General features: G+C 40.1%; 1 protein-coding gene across 3 annotated transcripts in view; it reads left to right on the top strand.

Annotated features, from left to right (window-relative positions):
• UNC79 (unc-79 homolog, NALCN channel complex subunit) overlaps positions 1–20259 on the top strand; it is a 219133-nt gene that overhangs the window by 66713 nt on the left and 132161 nt on the right. For all 3 annotated transcript variants that reach the window (XM_060097925.1, XM_060097923.1, XM_060097926.1), the window contains 3 exons: positions 1659–1888; positions 4245–4416; positions 12290–12520. In XM_060097925.1, the coding sequence (XP_059953908.1) occupies positions 1659–1888; positions 4245–4416; positions 12290–12520 (633 nt within the window). The remainder of the gene's footprint in view (positions 1–1658; positions 1889–4244; positions 4417–12289; positions 12521–20259) is intronic.

Below are 20259 nucleotides of genomic sequence, written 5' to 3'. Positions count from 1 at the left end.
AGGAAGCACACTGTATTTTAACAAATAATTTTTAAAAACTTGTTAATAAAAGGGAAAAAAGATCATAAAAAATTTAAACTTGCTTTTATGATTTATTGACCTGAGTCCTGTTCAGAAAATGAGATTTCCCAGCACTCGTATCCAAAGCCTTGTGCTAAAATCGAAGTGGAACAAGCCTTACTTTGAAATGGTTGTTCTGATAGGCAATTCAATACATTGTCAATGTTTGGGTATACGTTTTGTCCTTGCCTTCTTCCTTCTTCTGTCTCCACACTTCCCAAGATATCTGTCATGGAAGGTTCTCAGTCTTCCTCAAGCCCTGAGTTCATAATGGCTTAGGATATTATTTCCCCTATTATATTCCATCTTTTAAAAAAATTTTATTGGATTATAGTTGATTTACAATGTTGTGTTTCAGATGTACAGGAAAGTGATTCAGTTATACATATACATATATTCATTCTTTTTCAGTATGTTCCATCTTTTTTTTTTTTTTTTTTTTTTTTCTTTTTGCGGTATGCGGGCCTCTCACTGTTGTGGCCTCTCCCGTTGCGGAGCACAGGCTCCGGATGCGCAGGCCCAGCGGCCATGGCTCACGGGCCCAGCCGCTCCGCGGCATGTGGGATCCTCCCAGACCGGGGCACGAACCCGTATCCCCTGCATCGGCAGGCGGACTCTTAACCACTGCGCCACCAGGGAGGCCCAGTATGTTCCATCTTAATAAGCTCTATTGAAAGACTGAAATGCTCTCTTGACACAAAACATTGGTTATGTGGTGGTGACATCTCTAAAAGGCTTGGGCACAGTTTTGTGCAGAGGTCAGGGGTATTTCCTGATTGCTCCTCAAATTGCATTATGTGGGCGCTGCCTTTCTCCCCTGCTTCTTGTCAGGGCAGCTCTGATAATAAACCCCCCTGAGCTTCAGAATCTCTCTTATACTGCACCACTTTTCTCACTTCATCTGTTGACTCCTTTCCTCTAGTTGATGTCAGCTGCTGAGTCTGTGAATGGTTCTTGCTGTGTTTTGACGTTCCTGTGGTGTCCACTGACATATTCTTTAGGTCTTGATAGAAAGAGTGCCGGTGGGGATGGACAGGCCAGCTTTGGGGTCATTAGCTCAGTGCAGCACAGCTCCCTGCCTGTCCTTGAATGCAACAATGACAGATGAGCTGCAGTGGAAATCGGCCCTTTAGGTGGTGGATAAAATAATTTTGAAAGTTTATTTTATTTTGAAAGTTTATTTTAGGGGTTAAAATTGTTTGTTTCCGACTCTGATGGGCTGTGATGCACTTTCTCTGGACTGCAATTTTAATTTTTTTCCATATTTCTGCTGAAAACTCTTGAAATGCTAACTTGAAGTAATCCAGGAAGCCCCCCTTGCCCCATGGCTGAGGTCACTTTGCAGAGGACTTTTCAACACAGTTTCACTCATATTTAGAACGTTTCTACCACTCACACTAATAGAAACCACTTCTCACCTTTATTTTTAACTATAGCTGAAATCTCACTGGTTAGAGATGACCTGCATTTTGGAAACTAGTGGCCCTTCAGAAGTGTGCTGCCACTTCCAGTGGCCCTTTAAGTTTCCATTTGTTCCAATTAGTAGCCACATTTGCCTCAGTGGTGACTTTTAATTGATTTCACTCTTTTTCTTCTAGAACTGCAGTTCCCACGTTAGAAGAGCTGTGGTCACCTGCTTTTCAGCAGGGTGTTGTGGTCGTCACGGAAACAGGCCTGTTCGGTACTGCAAAAGGTGCCACTCAAATCACCACAGTAACGAACTGGGGGCTGCCTCGGAGACCCACCTCTATCAGACCTCCCCTCCACCCATCAACACTCGGGAATGTGGTGCCGAGGAACTTGTCTGCGCCGTGGAGGCGGTTATTAGGTAACAGCTTCATTAGAAACTTACCTTGAAAACACTGCCTTTGCTTTGAGCCACCCTGTTCACATTGAGATGTGCAAATTTATTTATTTATTTTTATTTTTAAAATTATTTATTTATTTATTATTTATTTTTGGCTGCATTGGTCTTTGCTACTGCACGTGGGCTTTCTCTAGTTGCGGCGAGCAGGGGCTACTCTTCGTGGCGGTGCGCGGGCTTCTCACTGCGGTGGCTTCTCTTGTTGTGGAGCACGGGCTCTAGGCGCGTGGGCTTCAGTAGTTGTGGCACGCGGGCTCTAAAGCGCAGGCTCAGTAGTTGTGACACACGGGCTTAGTGGCTCCGTGGCATGTGGGATTTTCCCGGACCAGGGCTTGAACCCATGTCCCCCGCATTGGCAGGCGGATTCTTAACCATTGCACCACCAGGGAAGTCCGAGATGTGCAAATTTAATTCAACTTCAAGTGCCCTCAGCCGGGCAGCTCACCTTCCACAATGTTGCAATGACGATGTTTTCATTCATTCATTCAACAAATATTTTTATCTAATGCCAGTTATGTGCCAGGCATGTATCAGACACTTGGAAGACAGAAGAGAGTAAAATGTAACCTCTGCTTTCAAGTTACCCATGTAGGGACTATAAAAACAGAAGAACGAAATTGAGATCCAGTATGGTGAGCACAATGACAACACAGAGTAGGGGGTCTTAGGGGAATGAAGTGGAGGCGCCAGTCAGAGTGAGGGGTGGGAATAAGGCTGTCCCAGACCTGACTGATAGCAGTGAAGGATGGGAGAGCTCTAGATAATTCGGTACTGGAGTAAACCAGAAGGCTGTGGAATAAGGCAGGGGCTTGATCCTGCAGGCTTCTGGCTTTTTCTCCTTCTGTCACACACAAAAAAGGAAGCTTTAGAAGTGATAACCTCTAGATTTGTTCTCTTTTTGTATAATATTCACTGAGGCAAGATTTTTAAAAATTAAGAAGCAATATTAGAATGCAAGTGTTTTTTTTTTTTTTTTTAGATGTTGGAGTAGGAGTTTATTAATTAATTTATTTATTTTTGCTGTGTTGGGTCTTCGTTTCTGTGCGAGGGCTTTCTCTAGTTGTGGCAAGCAGGGGCCACTCTTCTTGGTGGTGCGCGGGCCTCTCACTATCGCGGCCTCTCTTGTTGCGGAGCACACGCTCCAGATGTGCAGGCTCAGTAGTTGTGGCTCACAGGCCTAGTTGCTCCGCGGCATGTGGGATCCTCCCAGACCAGGGCTTGAACCCATGTCCCCTGCATTAGCAGGCAGATTCTCAACTACTGCGCCACCAGGGAAGCCCCAGAATGCAAGTTTTAAAGCTAGGGACTAAGTCTTCTGTTTCTCTTATCCCAGTGGCTGATACATGTAGAAGTCCAGTAAATGTTTGCTAAATAAAACATTACAGAAAGTTTGGAAATAGAAAAAAAAATCAACCATACTGCTGTCATCATCATCACTTTTGCACATGTTCTTCTAGGTTTATTCAAATGCATATTTTATTTATGTAACTGTAATCACAGTGTATCCACATTCTTTTTGATGTAACCTTATACCATTAGCTCTTTTCCATGTTGTGTAGTTTCCACATTTATCCTTCTTAGTGTGTACATAATATTTATCTAGATTATTTTCCTCCACCAATAGATATTTCAATTTCTTCCTTTTTTTTTTACTGTTAAAAATAACTCATAACTATTTTTGTGTACAGTGCTGTTCCTATATATTTTTTCTTAGGGTAGATGACCAGATGTGGTTGACTGGGTCAAAGGGTCTGAATATTTTAATGGTGCTTGATACATTACCAAACTGATTTTCAAAGAGTGTATGTGAATTTCATACATCACTGTATGAAACTGATAGTTTTTGCTACACCCTTGCCAACATTGGGTATTATTTTTTTAAATTGTCATTTGCTTAGCAAGTTGAAAAAGGAATCTTCGTTGCTCACTGTCAGGTCTTTGAATACTAGATATTAAAAATTTTTCCATCTGGGTACCAGTTCCTCAGTCTTTCCTTGTATTGTGCATTTGATGTCCACACAGCTTCATATTAGATATAGGAGAAGCGTTGACATCTAGTGGGATGGTTGGTGAACTAGAAGCCAGAAGGCATCAGTTCTGCTTGATTCTAATTGATTGGAGGAAGTAGCCTCTTTGTGCCTCAGTTTGTTCATCTTTGAAATGGGGATGGAGTAGAAAATAGTAAGGAAATTAGGCTCCTTCCAATTTAAAGGAGAGCAGTGAGTGATGCTTGAGTACTCATGAAGTAATTGCTCTGAATAGGTCATAATCTCGAACGTGTTTTTTGGCAGTCTAACTTGAAATCTCTCCCCTTTGGCAGCTTGTTGAAAGAAGCCGAGTTCCATGCTGAGCAGCGGGAACATGAGCTCAATCGCCGGCGGCAGCTGGGCCTCTCCTCCTCCCACCATTCCCTGGATAACGCTGACTTTGACAACAAAGATGATGATAAACACGACCAGCGGCTACTCAGTCAATTTGGAATATGGTTCTTAGTAAGAAAAGAAGTTAACTCTTCTCTGCTTTCCTATGTTTCATTCCAACATTGCGCTGATGAGGAATTTCTTCTGTTCTTTTTAAAGAAGTAAATAGTAAATAGTGAAAAATTAAACTTAGCTTAGGGACTCTATACTCTAGGACAGTGACTGCACATTGGATTTACCTGGGAAGGCTTTTAAAAAATGCCATTGCCCAGATTCCACCCCAGAATCTTGGGAACTTTTTAAAAAGCTCCCTAGTTGATTCTAATGAATAGCCAGGTGTTGAAACCTACTGTGCTAGACCCTAAACTGTTGGAAATGCACAGTTTGACAATAAACAAGTGGGAAAGTTGCTAGGGTATATTGTGAAATATTGGATTCAATATAATTTACAGATCATTCATCCCATCGACATGAAAGTTTGCTTGAAAGTTCAGTCTCTGTGGAGCTTTTTCTGTATTTATGGCAAGTCTGCAATATAGCCAGAAAAATTATAGCCAAACCAATGCAAGGAATTTGATTGCTATTGACTGATTCAGCTGCAGTATTCATTCAGTAAAGATCAAACATACAGATCCAAAGTTCCAAGCATGCTGAATTTGCCATTTCTGCAGAAAAGCAGACTTTTGTTTTTGTCCATTGGAAACATGGACTAAGTCTCCAAAGTGATACATCTCTTTTATGCTTTCACACATTTTTTTTGCTTTTGTTTTACCAAATTGGGGTTGAATTGTTGATTTCACATGTCTTGCTCCTAGAACTTATTATCTAATGACATACTGATTACTATTGTGAACTCCTGAAGGCAAAGATAGTGTTTCACTTATTTTTTATATTCCTGAACGCTACTTCAGTGCTTAATAAGAGATTATTTCAGAATGATTGAATTACTAAGTGATGAGCAGTTTTGGAAAGTCTATTTATAATATCGTGAACTGGAGGGGCTCCAAGGTTTCAGAATTATTTCTGATAGGAAATTCTTGGCTAAATCTGATCATTGTAGAACTGAAATGTATATAGATTATTTTTTTTACTGAAGATATTTATGAAATTTCACTTTGTAGAGTTAACTTCTTAAAAGTATCTAGTACAGATTATGTAACAGATTTCTTATATGGGAAAAGCTTATAGGGAGGTGCAATCTTGAGGGGAAATTCTTACAGTCCATCTCTCTCTGTAGAGAAGAACACAGTTTCCAGGCTAAGTGGTCCTCCATCAATTTAAAACCTGCCTATTTTACCCCTTCATTTTTCTGATGAGGACAGAGAAGCCCAGAGAGGCAGTTCAACTTGCCCACAGTCACTGCTAACAACCAGTTAGTAGCAGAAGGTGGTTGGGACACAGCTCTAGTCCCAAACTCTGATTGAGGGGCAGAGAGTGCCTGATTCAGCTTCTTCTGAAGGCCAGTCTTGGATTTCTTAACATACAATTCCTAATAGCCAGAAGGAAAATGTACATTTAAAACTTTGGACAGATCGGAACCAAGATGGTGGAGTAGAAGGACGTGCTCTCACTCCCTCTTGCGAGAACACCAGAATCACAACTAGCTGCTGGACAGTCATTGACAGGAAGACACTGGAACTCAGAAAAAAAGATACTCCACATCCAAAGACAAAGGAAAAGTCGCAGTGAGACGGTAGGAGGGGCGCAATCACAGTAAAATCAAATCCCATAACTGCTGGGTGGGTGACTCACAGACTGGAGAACACTTATACCACAGAAGTCAACCCACTGGAGTGAAGGTTCTGAGCCCCACGTCATGCTTCCCAACCTGGGGGTCCAGCAGCGGGAGGAGGAATTCCTAGAGAATCAGACTTTGAAGGCTAGTGGGATTTGATTGCAGGACTTCAACAGGACTGGGGGAAACAGAGACTTCACCCTTGGAGGGCACACACAAAATAGTGTGCGCATCAGGACCGAGGGGAAGGAGCAGTGACCCCAGGGGAGAGTGAACCAGACCTACCTGCTAGTGTTGGAGGATCTCCTGCAGAGGCAGGTGGTGGCTGTGGCTCACCGTGGGGACAAGGACACTGGCAGCAGAAGTTCCAGGAAGTACTTCTTGGCGTGAGCCCTCCCAGAGTCTACTATTAGCCCCACCAAAGAGCCCAGGTAGGCTCCAGTGTTGGGTTGCCTCAGGCCAAACAACAAACAGGGAGGATACCCAGCCCCACCCATCATCAGTCAAATGGATTAAAGTTTTACTGAGCTCTGTCCACCAGAGCAACAGTCAGCTCTACCCACCACCAGTGCCTCCCATCAGGAAACTTACACACGCCTCTTAGATAACCTCATCCACCAGAGGGCAGACAGCAGAAGCAAGAAGAACTACAATCCTGCAGCCTGTGGAACAAAAACCACATTCACAGAAAGATAGATGGATGAAAAGGCAGAGGGCTATGTACCAGATGAAGGAACAAGATAAAACCCCAGAAAAACAACTAAATGAAGTGGAGATAGGCAACCTTCCAGAAAAAAGAATTCAGAATAATGATAGTGAAGATGATCCAGGGCCTCAGAAAAACAATGGAGGCAAAGATCGAGAAGATGCAAGAAATGTTTAACAGAGACCTAGAAGAATTAAAGAACAAACAAACAGAGATAAACAATACAATAACTGAAATGAAAACTACACTAGAAGGAATCAATAGCAGAATAACTGAGGCAGAAGAATGGATAAGTGACCTGGAAGACAGAATGGTGGAATTCACTGCTGCGGAATAGAATAAAGAAAAAAGAATGAAAAGAAATGAAAACAGCCTAAGAGACCTCTGGGACAACATTCGACGCAACAACATTCGCATTATAGGGGTCCCAGGAGGAGAAGAGAGAGAAAAAGGACCCAAGAAAATATTTGAAGAGATTATAGTCGAAAACTTCCCTAACATGGGAAAGGAAATAGCCACCCAAGTCCAGGAAGCGCAGAGAGTCCCACACAGGACAAACCCAAGGAGAAACACGCCGAGACACATAGTAATCAAATTGGCAAAAATTAAAGACAAAGAAAAATTATTGAAAGCAGCAAGGGAAAAATGACAACATACAAGGGAACTCCCATAAGGTTAACAGCTGATTTCTGAGCAGAAACTCTACACGCCAGAAGGGAGTGGCATGATATACTTAAAGTGTTGAAAGGGAAGAAGCTACAGCCAAGATTACTCTACCCGGCAAGGATCTCATTCAGATTTGATGGAGAAATCAAAAGCTTTACAGACAAGCAAAAGCTAAGAGAATTCAGCACCACAAAACCAGCTCTACAACAAATGCTAAAGGAACTTCTCTAAGTGGGAAACACAAGAGAAGAAAAGGACCTACAAAAACAAACCCAAAACAATTAAGAAAATGGTCATAGGAACATACATATCAAGAATTACCTTAAATGTGAATGGATTAAATGCTCCAATCAAAAGACACAGGCTTGCTGAATGGATACAAAAATAAGACCCATATATATGCTGTCTACAAGAGACCCACTTCAGCCCTAGGGACACATACAGACTGAAAGTGAGGGGATGGAAAAAGCTATTCCATGCAAATGGAAACCTAAAGAAAGCTGGAGTAGCAATACTCATATCAGATAAAATAGACTTTAAAATAAAGAATGTTACAAGAGACAAGGAAGGACACTACATAATGATCAAGGGATCAATCCAAGAAGAAGATATAACAATTATAAATATATATGCACCCAACATAGGAGCACCTCAATACATAAGGCAACTGCTAACAACTATAAAACAGGAAATCGACAGTAACACAATTATAGTGGGGGACATTAACACCTCACACCAATGGACAGATCATCCAAAATGAAAATAAATAAGGAAACAGCAGCTTTAAATGACACAATAGACCAGATAGATTTAATTGATATTTATAGGACATTCCATCCAAAAACAGCAGATTACACTTTCTTCTCAAGTGCACACGGGACATTCTCCAGGATAGATCACATCTTGGGTCACAAATCAAGCCTCAGTAAATTTAAGAAAATTGAAATCATATCAAGCATCTTTTATGACTACAACGCTATGCGATTAGAAATGAATTATAGGGAAGAAAAGTAAAAAACACAGACACATGGAGGCTAAACAATACGTTACTAAATAACGAAGAGATCACTGAAGAAATCAAAAAGGAAATCAAAAAATACTTAGAGACAAATGACAATGAAACCACGATGATCCAAAACCTATGGGTTGCAGCGAAAGCAATTCTAAGAAGGAAGTTTATAGCTATGCAATCCTACATCAAGAAACAAGAAAAATCTCAAATAAACAATCTAAACATACACCTAAAGGAACTAGAGAAAGAAGAACAAAACCCAAAGTTAGCAGAAGGCAAGAAATCATAAAGATCAGAGCGGAAATAAATGAAATAGAAACAAAGAAAACAATAGCAAAGATCAATAAAACTAAAAGCTGGTTCTTTGAGAAGATAAACAAAATTGATAAACCGTTAGCCAGACTCATCAAGAAAACGAGGGAGAGGACTCATATCAATAAAATTAGAAATGAAAAAGGAGAAGTTACAACAGACACTGCAGAAATATGAAGCATCCTAAGAGACTACTACAAGCAACTCTATGCCAATAAAATGGACAACCTGGAAGAAATGGACAAATTCTTAGAAAGGTATAACCTTCCAAGACTGAACCAGGAAGAAATAAAAAATATGAACAGACCAATCACAAGTAATGAAATTGAAACTGTGATTAAAAATCTTGCAACAAACAAAAGTCCAGGACCAGATGGGTTCACAGGTGAATTCTATCAAACATTTAGAGAAGAGCTAACACTCATCCTTCTCAAACTCTTGCAAAAAATTGCAGAGGAAGGAATACTCCCAAACTCACTCTATGAGGCCACCATCACCCTGATATCAAAACCAGACAAAGATACTACAAAAAAAGAAAATTACAGACCAATATCACTGATATATATAGATGCAAAATTCCTCAACAAAATACTAGCAAACAGAATCCAACAACACATTAAAAGGATCACACACCATGATCAAGTGGGATTTATCCCAGGGATGCAAGGATTCTTCAATATACGCAAATCAATCAATGTGATACACCATATTAACAAATTGAAGAATAAAAACTATATGATCATCTCAATAGATGCAGAAAAAGCTTTTGACAAAATTCAACACCCATTTATGATAAAAAACTCTCCAGAAAGTGGGCATAGAGGGAACCTACCTCAACATAATAAAGGCCATATACAACAAACCCACAGCAAACATCATTCTCAATGGTGAAAAATTGAAAGCATTTCATCTAAGATCAGGAACAAGACAAGGATGTCCACTCTCACCACTATTATTCAACATAATTTTGAAGTCCTAGCCACGGCAATCAGAGAAGAAAAAAAAATAAAAGGAATACAAATTGGAAAAGAAGAAGTAAAGCTGTCACAGTTTGCAGATGACATGATAGTATACATAGAGAACCCTAAAGATGCCACCAGAAAGCTACTAGAGCTAATCAATGAATTTGGTAAAGTTGCAGGATACAAAATTAATGTGCAGAAATCTCTTGCATTCCTATACACTAATGATGAAAAGTCTGAAAGAGAAATTAAGGGAACACTCCCATTTACCATTGCAACAAAAAATAAAATACCTAGGAATAAACCTACCTAGGGAGACAAAAGACCTGTATGCAGAAAGCTATAAGACACTGATGAAAGAAATTAAAGATGATACCAACAGATGGAGAGATATATCATGTTCTTGGATTGGAAGAATCAATATTGTGAAAATGACTGTACTACCCAAAGCAATCTACAGATTCAATGCAATCCCTATCAAATTACCAATGGCATTTTTTATGGAATTAGAACCAAAAATCTTAAAATTTGTATGGAGACACAAAAGACCCCGAATAGCCAAAGCAGTCTTGAGGGGAAAAAACAGAGCTGGAGGAATCAGACTTCCTGACTTCAGACTATACTACAAAGCTACAGTAATCAAGACAATATGTATTGGCACAAAAACAAAAATATAGATCAATGGAACAGGATAGAAAGCCCAGAGATAAACCCACGCACATATGGTCACCTTATTTTTGATAAAGGAGGCAAGAATATACAATGGAGAAAAGACAGCCTCTTCAATACGTGGTGCTGGGAAAACTGGACAGCTACATGTAAAAGAATGAAATTAGAACACTCCCTAACACCATACACAAAAATAAACTCAAAACGGATTAGAGACCTAAATGTAAGACCGGACAGTATAAAACTCTTAGAGGAAAATATAGGAAGAACACTCTTTGACATAAATCACAGCAAGATCTTTTTTGATCCACCTCCTAGAGTAATGGAAATAAAAACAAAAATAAAGAGATGGGACCTAATGAAACTTGAAAGCTTTTGCACACCAAAGGAAACCATAAACAAGACGAAAAGAAAACCCTCAGAATGGGAGAATATATTTGCAAACGAATCAACAGACAAAGGATTAATCTCCAAAATATATCAACAGCTTATGCAACTCAATATTAAAAAAACAAACAACCCAATCCAAAAATGGACAGAAGACCTAAATAGACGTTTCTCCAGAGAAGACATACAGATGCTGAAGAAGCACATGAAAATCTGCTCATCATCACTAATTATTAGAGAAGTGCAAATCAAAATTACAATGAGGTATCACCTCACACCAGTTAGAATGGGCATCATCAGAAAATCTACAAACAAAAAATGCTGGAGAGGGTGTGGAGAAAAGGGAACCCTCTTGCACTGTTGGTGGGAATGTAAATTGATGCAGCCACTATGGAGAACAGTGTGGAGGTTCCTTAGAAAACTAAAAATAGAACTACCATACGACCCAGCAATCCCACTACTGGGCATATACCCTGAGAAAACCATAATTCAAAAATACACATGCACCCCTATGTTCATTGCAACACTCTTTACAATAGCCAGTTCATGGAAGCAACCTAAATGCCCATTGACAAACGAATGGCTAAAGAAGATGTGGTACATATATACAATGGAATATTATTCAGCCATAAAAAGGAACGATATTGGGTCATTTGTTAAGACGTGGATGGATCTAGAGACTGTCATACAGAGTGAAGTAAGTCAGAAAGAGAAAAACAAATATCATATATTAACGCATATATGTGTAACCTAGAAAAATGGTACAGATGTACCGGTTTGCAGGGTGGAAATAGAGACACAATGTAGAGAACAAATGTATGAACACCAAGGGGGGAAAGTGGTGGGGGTGATGGTGTGATGAATTGGGAGACTGAGATTGACATGTATACACGGATGTGTATAAAATGGATGACTAATAAGACTCTGCTGTATATAAAAAAAATTAAATTTAAAAAAGCCCCAGAAACCAAAAAACAGAAAACAAAAAATAAACAAACAAAAAAAACTTTGGCCCAAAAGATAGAGATACAATTGCTACAAAGACTTGTTTCCCTGGCCAAATATTAACAAGTTGTAGATTAAAAAACAAAACAAAACAAAAACAAAAACAAAAACCAGAAAAGGCCTCTACCTCTTGTTAAGTGAATAAGCTGCAGCAGAGGTCAAGAAGAGAAGGACAAGGTAAAACAGTTACTCTAAAGTGGTATTATTTCACTCCTGTCAAGGAGGAGAGATTTCAATTACTCATAAATGTACTTTTAATAAGAATTCTTAAAAATCATATTTCAGTAATTCTTAAAGTGGTTCAAAAATTAAAAGAAATAAATGGGCATTCAAAGGGTTCAAACAACAACAACAAAAAAACCCCCCCAAAAAAACCCTTCCTATTTCAAATGGATTATACGGGGCATCTTTTTTTTTTTTTTCCGTCTTTAACCAAACATGTAATAATTATGTAAGGAGGCTGAAGGACAGTCTGATCTACTTATTTCCAGGTGAGCCTCTGCACGCCCAGTGAGAACACCCCTACGGAAAGCTTGGCCAGGCTGGTGGCCATGGTGTTTCAGTGGTTTCACTCCACAGCGTATATGATGGATGATGAAGTTGGAAGTTTAGTGGAAAAGCTGAAGCCTCAGTTTGTCACCAAGTGGTTGAAGACAGTATGTGATGTTCGCTTTGATGTCATGGTCATGTGCCTTCTTCCCAAACCAATGGAATTTGCCAGGGTAAGTGGAGGCTGTCGATGAAAAAAATTAATCAATAATCGATCTAAGAAAGAAATGGAAAATGTTATTTGAGCCAACCTGAGGATTATAACCCAAGAGAGAGTCTTTCAGAAAGTTCTGAGGACTGTTCCGCTCATTAGAGGTCAAAGACCAGGTATGTAAAATTTTGAGACAAAGGGTTTTACGTCAAATGATGTATTATAGACAGTTTACAGAATCCAGATCTACACTACAAAGCACGTAGTGGGTCATGGGTCATCATGGCCCTTTACAAGATCAAGAAGGAAAGTTATCTTCTAAGGAGTTGTGACCCTTGATGAGGTTAAGAAGGGATGTTATCTCCTAAGGAAGTCTGGTTAATGCAGTTGCACAACACACACTAAAGGGGATGGAGGAGGCCCAAATGGGCAGAGAAAAATTTTATGTTTAAAATTTTCTTGTCTTGCTATAAAATATGAATTGTTTTCATCAAGGCCTACAGCTTGGACCTTGTTGGAGAGGAGGACTTAGGGAGAAGCACTATTGTTACAGAAACACTGGGTTTGCCTCTTGGTGGGTGTCGAGCCAAAAGACACAACCAAGGCAAAGAGCAGGAGAAGGAGGGATTTATTACTTGCAGCAAGTGAGGAGAACACCAGGGATCTTGCCCAAAGTAGTGTCTCTCCGAACAGCAAAATTGGGGAAGTTTTAAGCTAAGGGTACATGCATATTTATGAAGGTGCTTGAGCAGAGAATTCAGCATAGAATTGGGGCAAAGATGGACAGAGTCCAGACTTTAGTGGATAGAAGTCAGGGGGTCAGAAAAGGTCAACATCATCATTCCTTAGGTTCCGACCAGTTTGGGGTCTCAGCATGTAGTCACCATCCTCTACTTGGCCAGGGGCAGGGTGTGTGTGGGGGTGTGGGGGGGGCGGGGCTTAGTTCCTGCAGAACTCAAAAATATGTATCAGATTGTGATGTATATTCTTGAGGAGGAACTAGGACTCTGTTTTTTTGCTGAACTATTGTTTCTTGACTGCTTTTCCTTTGTTCCTGCCCTTAAAATCATTAATTACTGAGACCTGTTCAAGGGCAAGCATTGTGGCCAGGCTTAGATCACAAAATGGCTTAGGTGAAATGGCTTCTTTTCTGTCAAGAAAGCCATGCCTGGTTCTCTTTCTCTGGGGACACCCTACCCTATCTGCTTACACTACCTTAGCCACTAGAGTATTATCAGTGACTGTAGAAGAGGGACATCTCTCTTTAACTTAGTCTTTTATTTATTTATATTAATTTTTATTATAGCTAAGTGAGTTTAGTAACTACATTTTAAGTGATGTGCTGCTTTGATGTTAGTTTGGGATGGGGAAGAATGGCAAGATGAATGTGTAAAGTATCTTTAAGAAATTTAAGGAAATATTCTTTCCTGATATTGCTGAATATTTTTATTAAGAAACAGGAAAAAAAAAAAGCCTTTCCATGAGGTGGCAAGAGCTCAGTCCTTTTCTGGTTTACAGTCTGTGGAAAGGCTAACATTTGACTAGGGGCAATTTCTGTGGTTTCACATATATTTCTAGAGATGAGTGGTCCCTGCCCTCCCAGCTGGAATGCCCAAAAGATTTAGGAACTGCCACAGTGCTCCTTTTCCTCTGGCTTATAGGACAAATTTCTCTGTGCTTATCCTCTTGCTTCTGCCTCGGTGGATCACAGGCTTCAGATATACAGCTGGTAAGACATCATATTTCTTGAATACAATATGATTTGTGTCTAACCCAGCAAGATGGATATCTAGAATCAGTTTCTGGCAGCAATATATGAAAATTTTTTCAAGGTATTTTCTAAGTTTTAATTTTTTTTGTGTGATTTTTGGGTTTACTTTCAATGAAGTCTTGAGGCAGTTTTCAGTTTATTTATTTATTTATGGCTGCATTGGGTCTTCATTGGTGCGCGTGGGCTTTCTCTAGTTGCAGTGAGCAGGGGCTCGTCATTGAAGTGCGTGGCTTCTCATTGTGGTGGCTTCTCTTGTTTTGGAGCATGGGCTCTAGGCACGTGGGCTTCAGTAGTTGTGGCACGCAGGCTCCGTAGTTGTGGTGCACGGGCTTAGTTGCTCTGCGGCATGTGGGATCTTCCCGGACCAGGGCTCAAACCCATGTCCCCTGCATTGGCAGGCGGATTGTTAACTACTGCGCCACCAGGGAAGTCCCAGTTTTCAGTTTAAATAAGATATTTAAGGATAAAACAGAACACAGGCCTTCTAAAGAGTAGGTTTTATTAGATTTCCAGGACTCAGAGCGTTCTTTGCATTTACCAAGATACACTTCTTTCTTCTTTGGTGCCACCTACTGACTCATATATAAAATTAGATTTTTGCATGATGGAAATGTGCAAAGAATGCCATTTCCTGGCATTCTTTGACTGTGTTGATATGTTTTCTATTATTGTTTCTTCTGGAATAGTAAAGGACTGGTGTGATCTGATTCTGAAAGATAAGAAGAAGTGATTATGTTGGGAGGAAAACTATTCCTCTTATAGCTTGGGTTCAGTGGTTGTGAGCCTGCATATTAATTGGTAAGAGACATATTAACAAGAGAAGAGACAAAATTTATTAATATTTACACACAGGAGTACTCCTCATTGATGGGTAATTTCTTTAATAGCCAGAGATAAAAGGTTTATATACCAAACTTCCAGGGGGGTGGGGGTGGGAGGAGGCATTTGGGAGGAGGCTTGAATGGGAAGATATGGAAAGTTCTTTTGGGCATTTTGATGCCAATGGAAATGGGCAGCCTGTCTGCAAGGCAGCTGAATTCACAGGAAACTCCCTTTGAAGGGGGTTAAAGGCAGCCATATTTTTCTGGAGGCTCTACTTTAGTCACATAAGGGAAGTTCAGATAAGGTTTCTCTCTACATCTTTTTTTTTTTTGCGGTACGTGGGCCTCTCACTGTTGTGGCCTCTCCCGTTGCGGAGCACAGGCTCCGGGTGCGCAGGCTCAGCGGCCATGGCTCACGGGCCCAGCTGCTCTGCGGCATGTGGGATCTTCCTGGACTGGGGCACGAACCCGTGTCCCCTGCATCGGCAGGCGGACTCTCAACCACTGCGCCACCAGGGAAGCCCTCTCTCTACATCATCTTTAGCCCAAATGTTTTCACTGAAAAATAATCTTTATACCAACTCTGGGGGTCTGAGTGGGTCCCCACATTTCTCCTATCTGTAACTTCCCTAGAAGTTTCACACAAAAAGGAATCTAGGTTGATTGACTTGGAGAGAAGATTTGGGTTAGGAAATGCTAGGTAAGAGATCTGAAAAGGAGGAAAAGAGCATAAATTAGAACAAGGAAATAAAAAGAAAACAAAGATTAGTGGTTAGAGTAGGCTATAAACCTAGTTTCTGAGTCCGAAGGGCAGCCAGTTGAGAAGATTTCTAGATGTTGGGCTTGAAGCATCTTTAGCTGATGAATGAGACCATCAGTGTCATGGTGATGGTTATTTCCTAGAGCAGAGCATGGAAGATGCGGATGTTTGGTGAACTTCCTGAGTGGCCTAAACTGTTGCAGCAATAAGTCCTTTGAAGTTTATGTCAAGTTGTCCTGCTTCAGCTTACAGGGCTTTGGGACAAGACAACCTAGAGTCTCAATAAGGATCTGGGCAGTCAGGTTTTAGTTCTTAGTGACACCAAGTGAAAAGGATAGTAGAAAAATTGGAAACATTAATTACTGAAAATGTGTAAGACAGCAGGATCCAGTTTATAAAGAGGTTGAAAATAGCTCAAGAACAATGAACAGGACTAGAATCTGATAATCCACAAGGATGGGTTATAGTTTTCTGTTGAAACATAAAATTTCTCTCTCAATTACTGCCATTTTGATCAAAGAAAATCAGAGTAAGATGATTCTTGTTTACAACATAAGTCTAGTCTCATTAAATTTGGCCTGATTATTTGCGTAAGTGCAGCAAAAATGGTATTTGACCACATGGGCCTTTAAAAATTTGCTTTGCTGGAAGTTTTTTAAAGAATCTCAGATTGGACTTTTATTGATTTATTGATTTATTATTTTTTATTTTTATTTTTTTTGCGGTACGTGGGCCTCTCACTGTTGTGGCCTCTCCCGCTGCAGAGCACAGGCTCCGGAGGCGCAGGCGCAGCGGCCCTGGCTCACGGGCCCAGCCACTCCGCGGCACGCGGGATCCTCCCGGACCGGGGCATGAACCCGCATCCCCCGCATCGGCAGGCGGACTCCCAACCACTGCGCCACCAGGGAAGGCCCTGATTTATTTTTTTAAAGATTGTTTTTGATGTGGACCATTTTTTAAAGTCTTTATTGAATTCGTTACAATACTGCTTCTGTTTTATGTTTTGGTTTTTTGGCCACGAGGCATGTGGGATCTTAGCTCCCCAACCAGGGATGAAACCTGCACCCCCTGCATTGGAAGGCAAAGTCTTAACCACTGGACTGCCAGGAAGGTCCCTCAGATTGGACTTTTAAAAGCCTCTCCACGCTCGGAAGCCAATCTGTCATCATACTTATCTGTAGTACCTATAGATTTGGGTGAATTTCTCTTCTTGAGATCCCCAAAATACTCTGTTTCCTGGGCCTGTCAAGAAGTGACTTTTCTTATTTGCCTGTAGGCTGGGAACATCATAAGTCAGGTACCAGGCTGGTTTTTTCCAAGAGGGCTTTATAAGCATTGGTTCCATGATGTCAACCTTAGTTCATTAAAGCTGTCTGGTCATATTTGATTCTATGCATATCTTTCTCAAATATGACATTTCAGTCAAAGCCTTGATAATATAACCAATTTTTCCAATTATGTCCTGTTACAAGGAGAACAGATTCTTACTGAACTTGTGTAAATAGCTATATTGCCATATAAGTAAGAGTATTGTAAGAGTTTCTGAATTCTGGGAGGTTCAGGTAGGGAGAAAAAGAAATGTTTTGCTTTTGTTTACAAAGGTATAATCTACTAAATAGTCATGAGTTAAAGATAGTTTAAGAGAAATCTTATACCCAGAAAACAGAATCTTAATGAAAGCAGTAAAAAACACATAAAAATTATCATCTCCCTTCAGCAGTTCATTCAGTCCCATGTAATTAATTATTTGTTCTGCTTGGTCTTGGGTTAGCAGTTTTATGAACCCATTGGCTTCTCCACTACAGTTCTGGAATCTTTACTCAGTCCAGTGGTATGGTCTCAAAGTTACTTGAGCAATGCCATCAGAAGTCTGTAGCCCAGATTACCTGTTATAGTCCTTTCCATGGGTCTCAGAGACAGTCCTTTTTGCTGAAGATGAAGCATTCTGGATAGTAGCCGATTGCAAGAGCTTTCAGGAAAACACTGGAATAAAACAATAACTGTCTATGAATGATAAAAGGCTTAAAATGGCGGTATTAAAGATCTGATGAGAGCAACTGGAATTATGATGATAAAATTATGCCATTATTATATACTATCAGGCAAAATAGCGTAAGAATATAATAGTGAACAAAAAAGGCATTGACAGATTTTTAGAAATTACATCTAATTCCTGGAATATTTATGTTAAAAACATTTACCTATACAGATATAAGCTAGGGAAGGTTAAGAATCTCTTCTTATTTGACCATGATTTTCATGCAGTTCAACATATTAAATAGACAGAATTAGTTTAACATCTCTTTTTACTAGGAGAGAACAAATCCTTTGAGGTTTTCCAGAGGCCCTCTCAGAAGTCTCTAAGTCAATTTGAGATCAGGATTTTATTTAGGATTTGATTTTGGTATATGTGCTGCCGAAGTGAGCATAAGGATTTGATTTGGGGAAGCAAAATATCAAAAGTTGTCAAAATGTCAAAAGGTTTGGACACTTAATTAACCAGGATGACAGGTCACTATGAAATAATACTTAGTTATTCATTTAACCAAAATGGCAATACAGATATCAAAAGTAAATGTGGGATCTAACATAATTTAAAATTGAGAAGACTCGGTTCTTTTAAATAATTGAGGACATGATGAAGACATGTTCCCCCCCTCCCCACACACAGTTCCTTTACAACTTCATATTTTTATTCAGGTTTTTGTCCTTCACTTTCCTCTTTCTCATCTGAAAGCCTTCACACAACCTCTAAACCACTATTGATACCTTAGGACAAAATTACAATCTTTTCCCTTGACAAGAACACCCCTCATTCCTTGAATATTTTGCATAAAGAGGTTTTTCCTTCAACCTTATTATTTCTAGAAGCTTCATTTATATATTGATTATAATTTTCAACACTTTATAACCTCTATTTTTCCACGAAGACAGGAAGTAAACAATTGTGAATTGCTTGTCACATACCAGCATTTTGTAGCATACTAGCAAATCTTATGATTATACCATCTTATAACTTCTAGAGGATATGCTTCTTCATAGTATAATTTCTCAGAGTGGCAAAATGAACACATTTATTAACAGATCCAAAAAGCTTTAGCTCTCTGTAAAAATAAGAAGCCAAAAGTAGATAAAATTAAACTTATATTCAGTAGTTAATGTTTTGGTGTTTTATCTTATTTAGAAATGATCTAGATATTCAATGAATATCTATTATTTAACTCAATATAAATTTAGTTTCAGGTTACCAAAAAGATTTTGTAACCTAATTCTAAGAAGACATATTATAATACACAATTACTGTTGAAATAAAGTTTGTCATAATGATAATTTAATATGATTAAAATGGAATCTATAAATTTTGTCACCTTAAACCTCTAGTAAATATAATATTAGCTTATTTGACTACTAAACCCACGTAGAATAAAAATGTATGCTCATATCATACTCAGTGCTGATAACTCAGAAGATGCAGCTGTTTTTTTTTTTTTGCGGTACGCGGGCCTCTCACTGCTGTGGCCTCTCCCGTTGCGGAGCACAGGCTCTGGACGCGCAGGCTCAGCAGCCATGGCTCACGGGCACAGCCGCTCCGAGGCATGTGGGATCTTCCCGGACCAGGGCACGAACCTGTGTCCCCTGCATCGGCAGGCGGACTCTCAACCACTGCGCCACCAGGGAAGCCCCAGCTGTTTTTATTAAACCAACAATATTAAAATAGTCTTATTTATCAAAGATTTACACAAATTGTTACTGAACTCAGATTTGGCTGCTCACTGCTCAAAAGCCAATGCTTGAGAGGCAAGTATTCGTAGGAAGGAAAGTTGCTTTAATTAGAAAAACCAGTAATCTGGGAAGAAGGTGAACTCATGTCCCAAGACCAAGTCGGAAGACTGTGCTCAGCCATGACAGTTTTTTTTTTTTTTTTTCGGTAAGCGGGCCTCTCACTGCTGTGGCCTCTCCCGTTGCGGAGCGTAGGCTCTGGACGCGCAGGCTCAGCGGCCATGGCTCATGGGCCTAGCTGCTCCACAGCCTGTGGGATCTTCCTGGACCAGGGCATGAACCCATGTCCCCTGCACTGGCAGGCGGACTCTCAACCACTGCGCCACCAGGGAAGCCCCATGACAGTTTTTAAAAGGAAAAAGGGGAAAGAATCTCAGTGAATCATTGAGGCAGGAAGTTGGGTTCTGCATCATTCACCATTGGGTACAGACTGGCTGACTCTTTCTTCAGATGTTATATTGCCTGCGTGATCTGCCTGCAGGATTGCTAAGGGGGCTGCTGCGGGTAGAGAGCTAGTTATTCTTTAACTCCTTAATTCTTCATTCTTGCTTCTTTTAATCCAGGAAAAGAATCCACACGTTAGGCGAGGCATGGTGTGCACTCAGGAGAGCATAGGTCAGGAGTTAGGT

Source organism: Mesoplodon densirostris, chromosome 4, assembly GCF_025265405.1.
Source record: "Mesoplodon densirostris isolate mMesDen1 chromosome 4, mMesDen1 primary haplotype, whole genome shotgun sequence".
NCBI lineage: Eukaryota > Metazoa > Chordata > Mammalia > Artiodactyla > Ziphiidae > Mesoplodon > Mesoplodon densirostris.
Note: the sequence above shows the minus strand (reverse complement) of the source record. Positions and strands in the feature narration are given on the sequence as shown.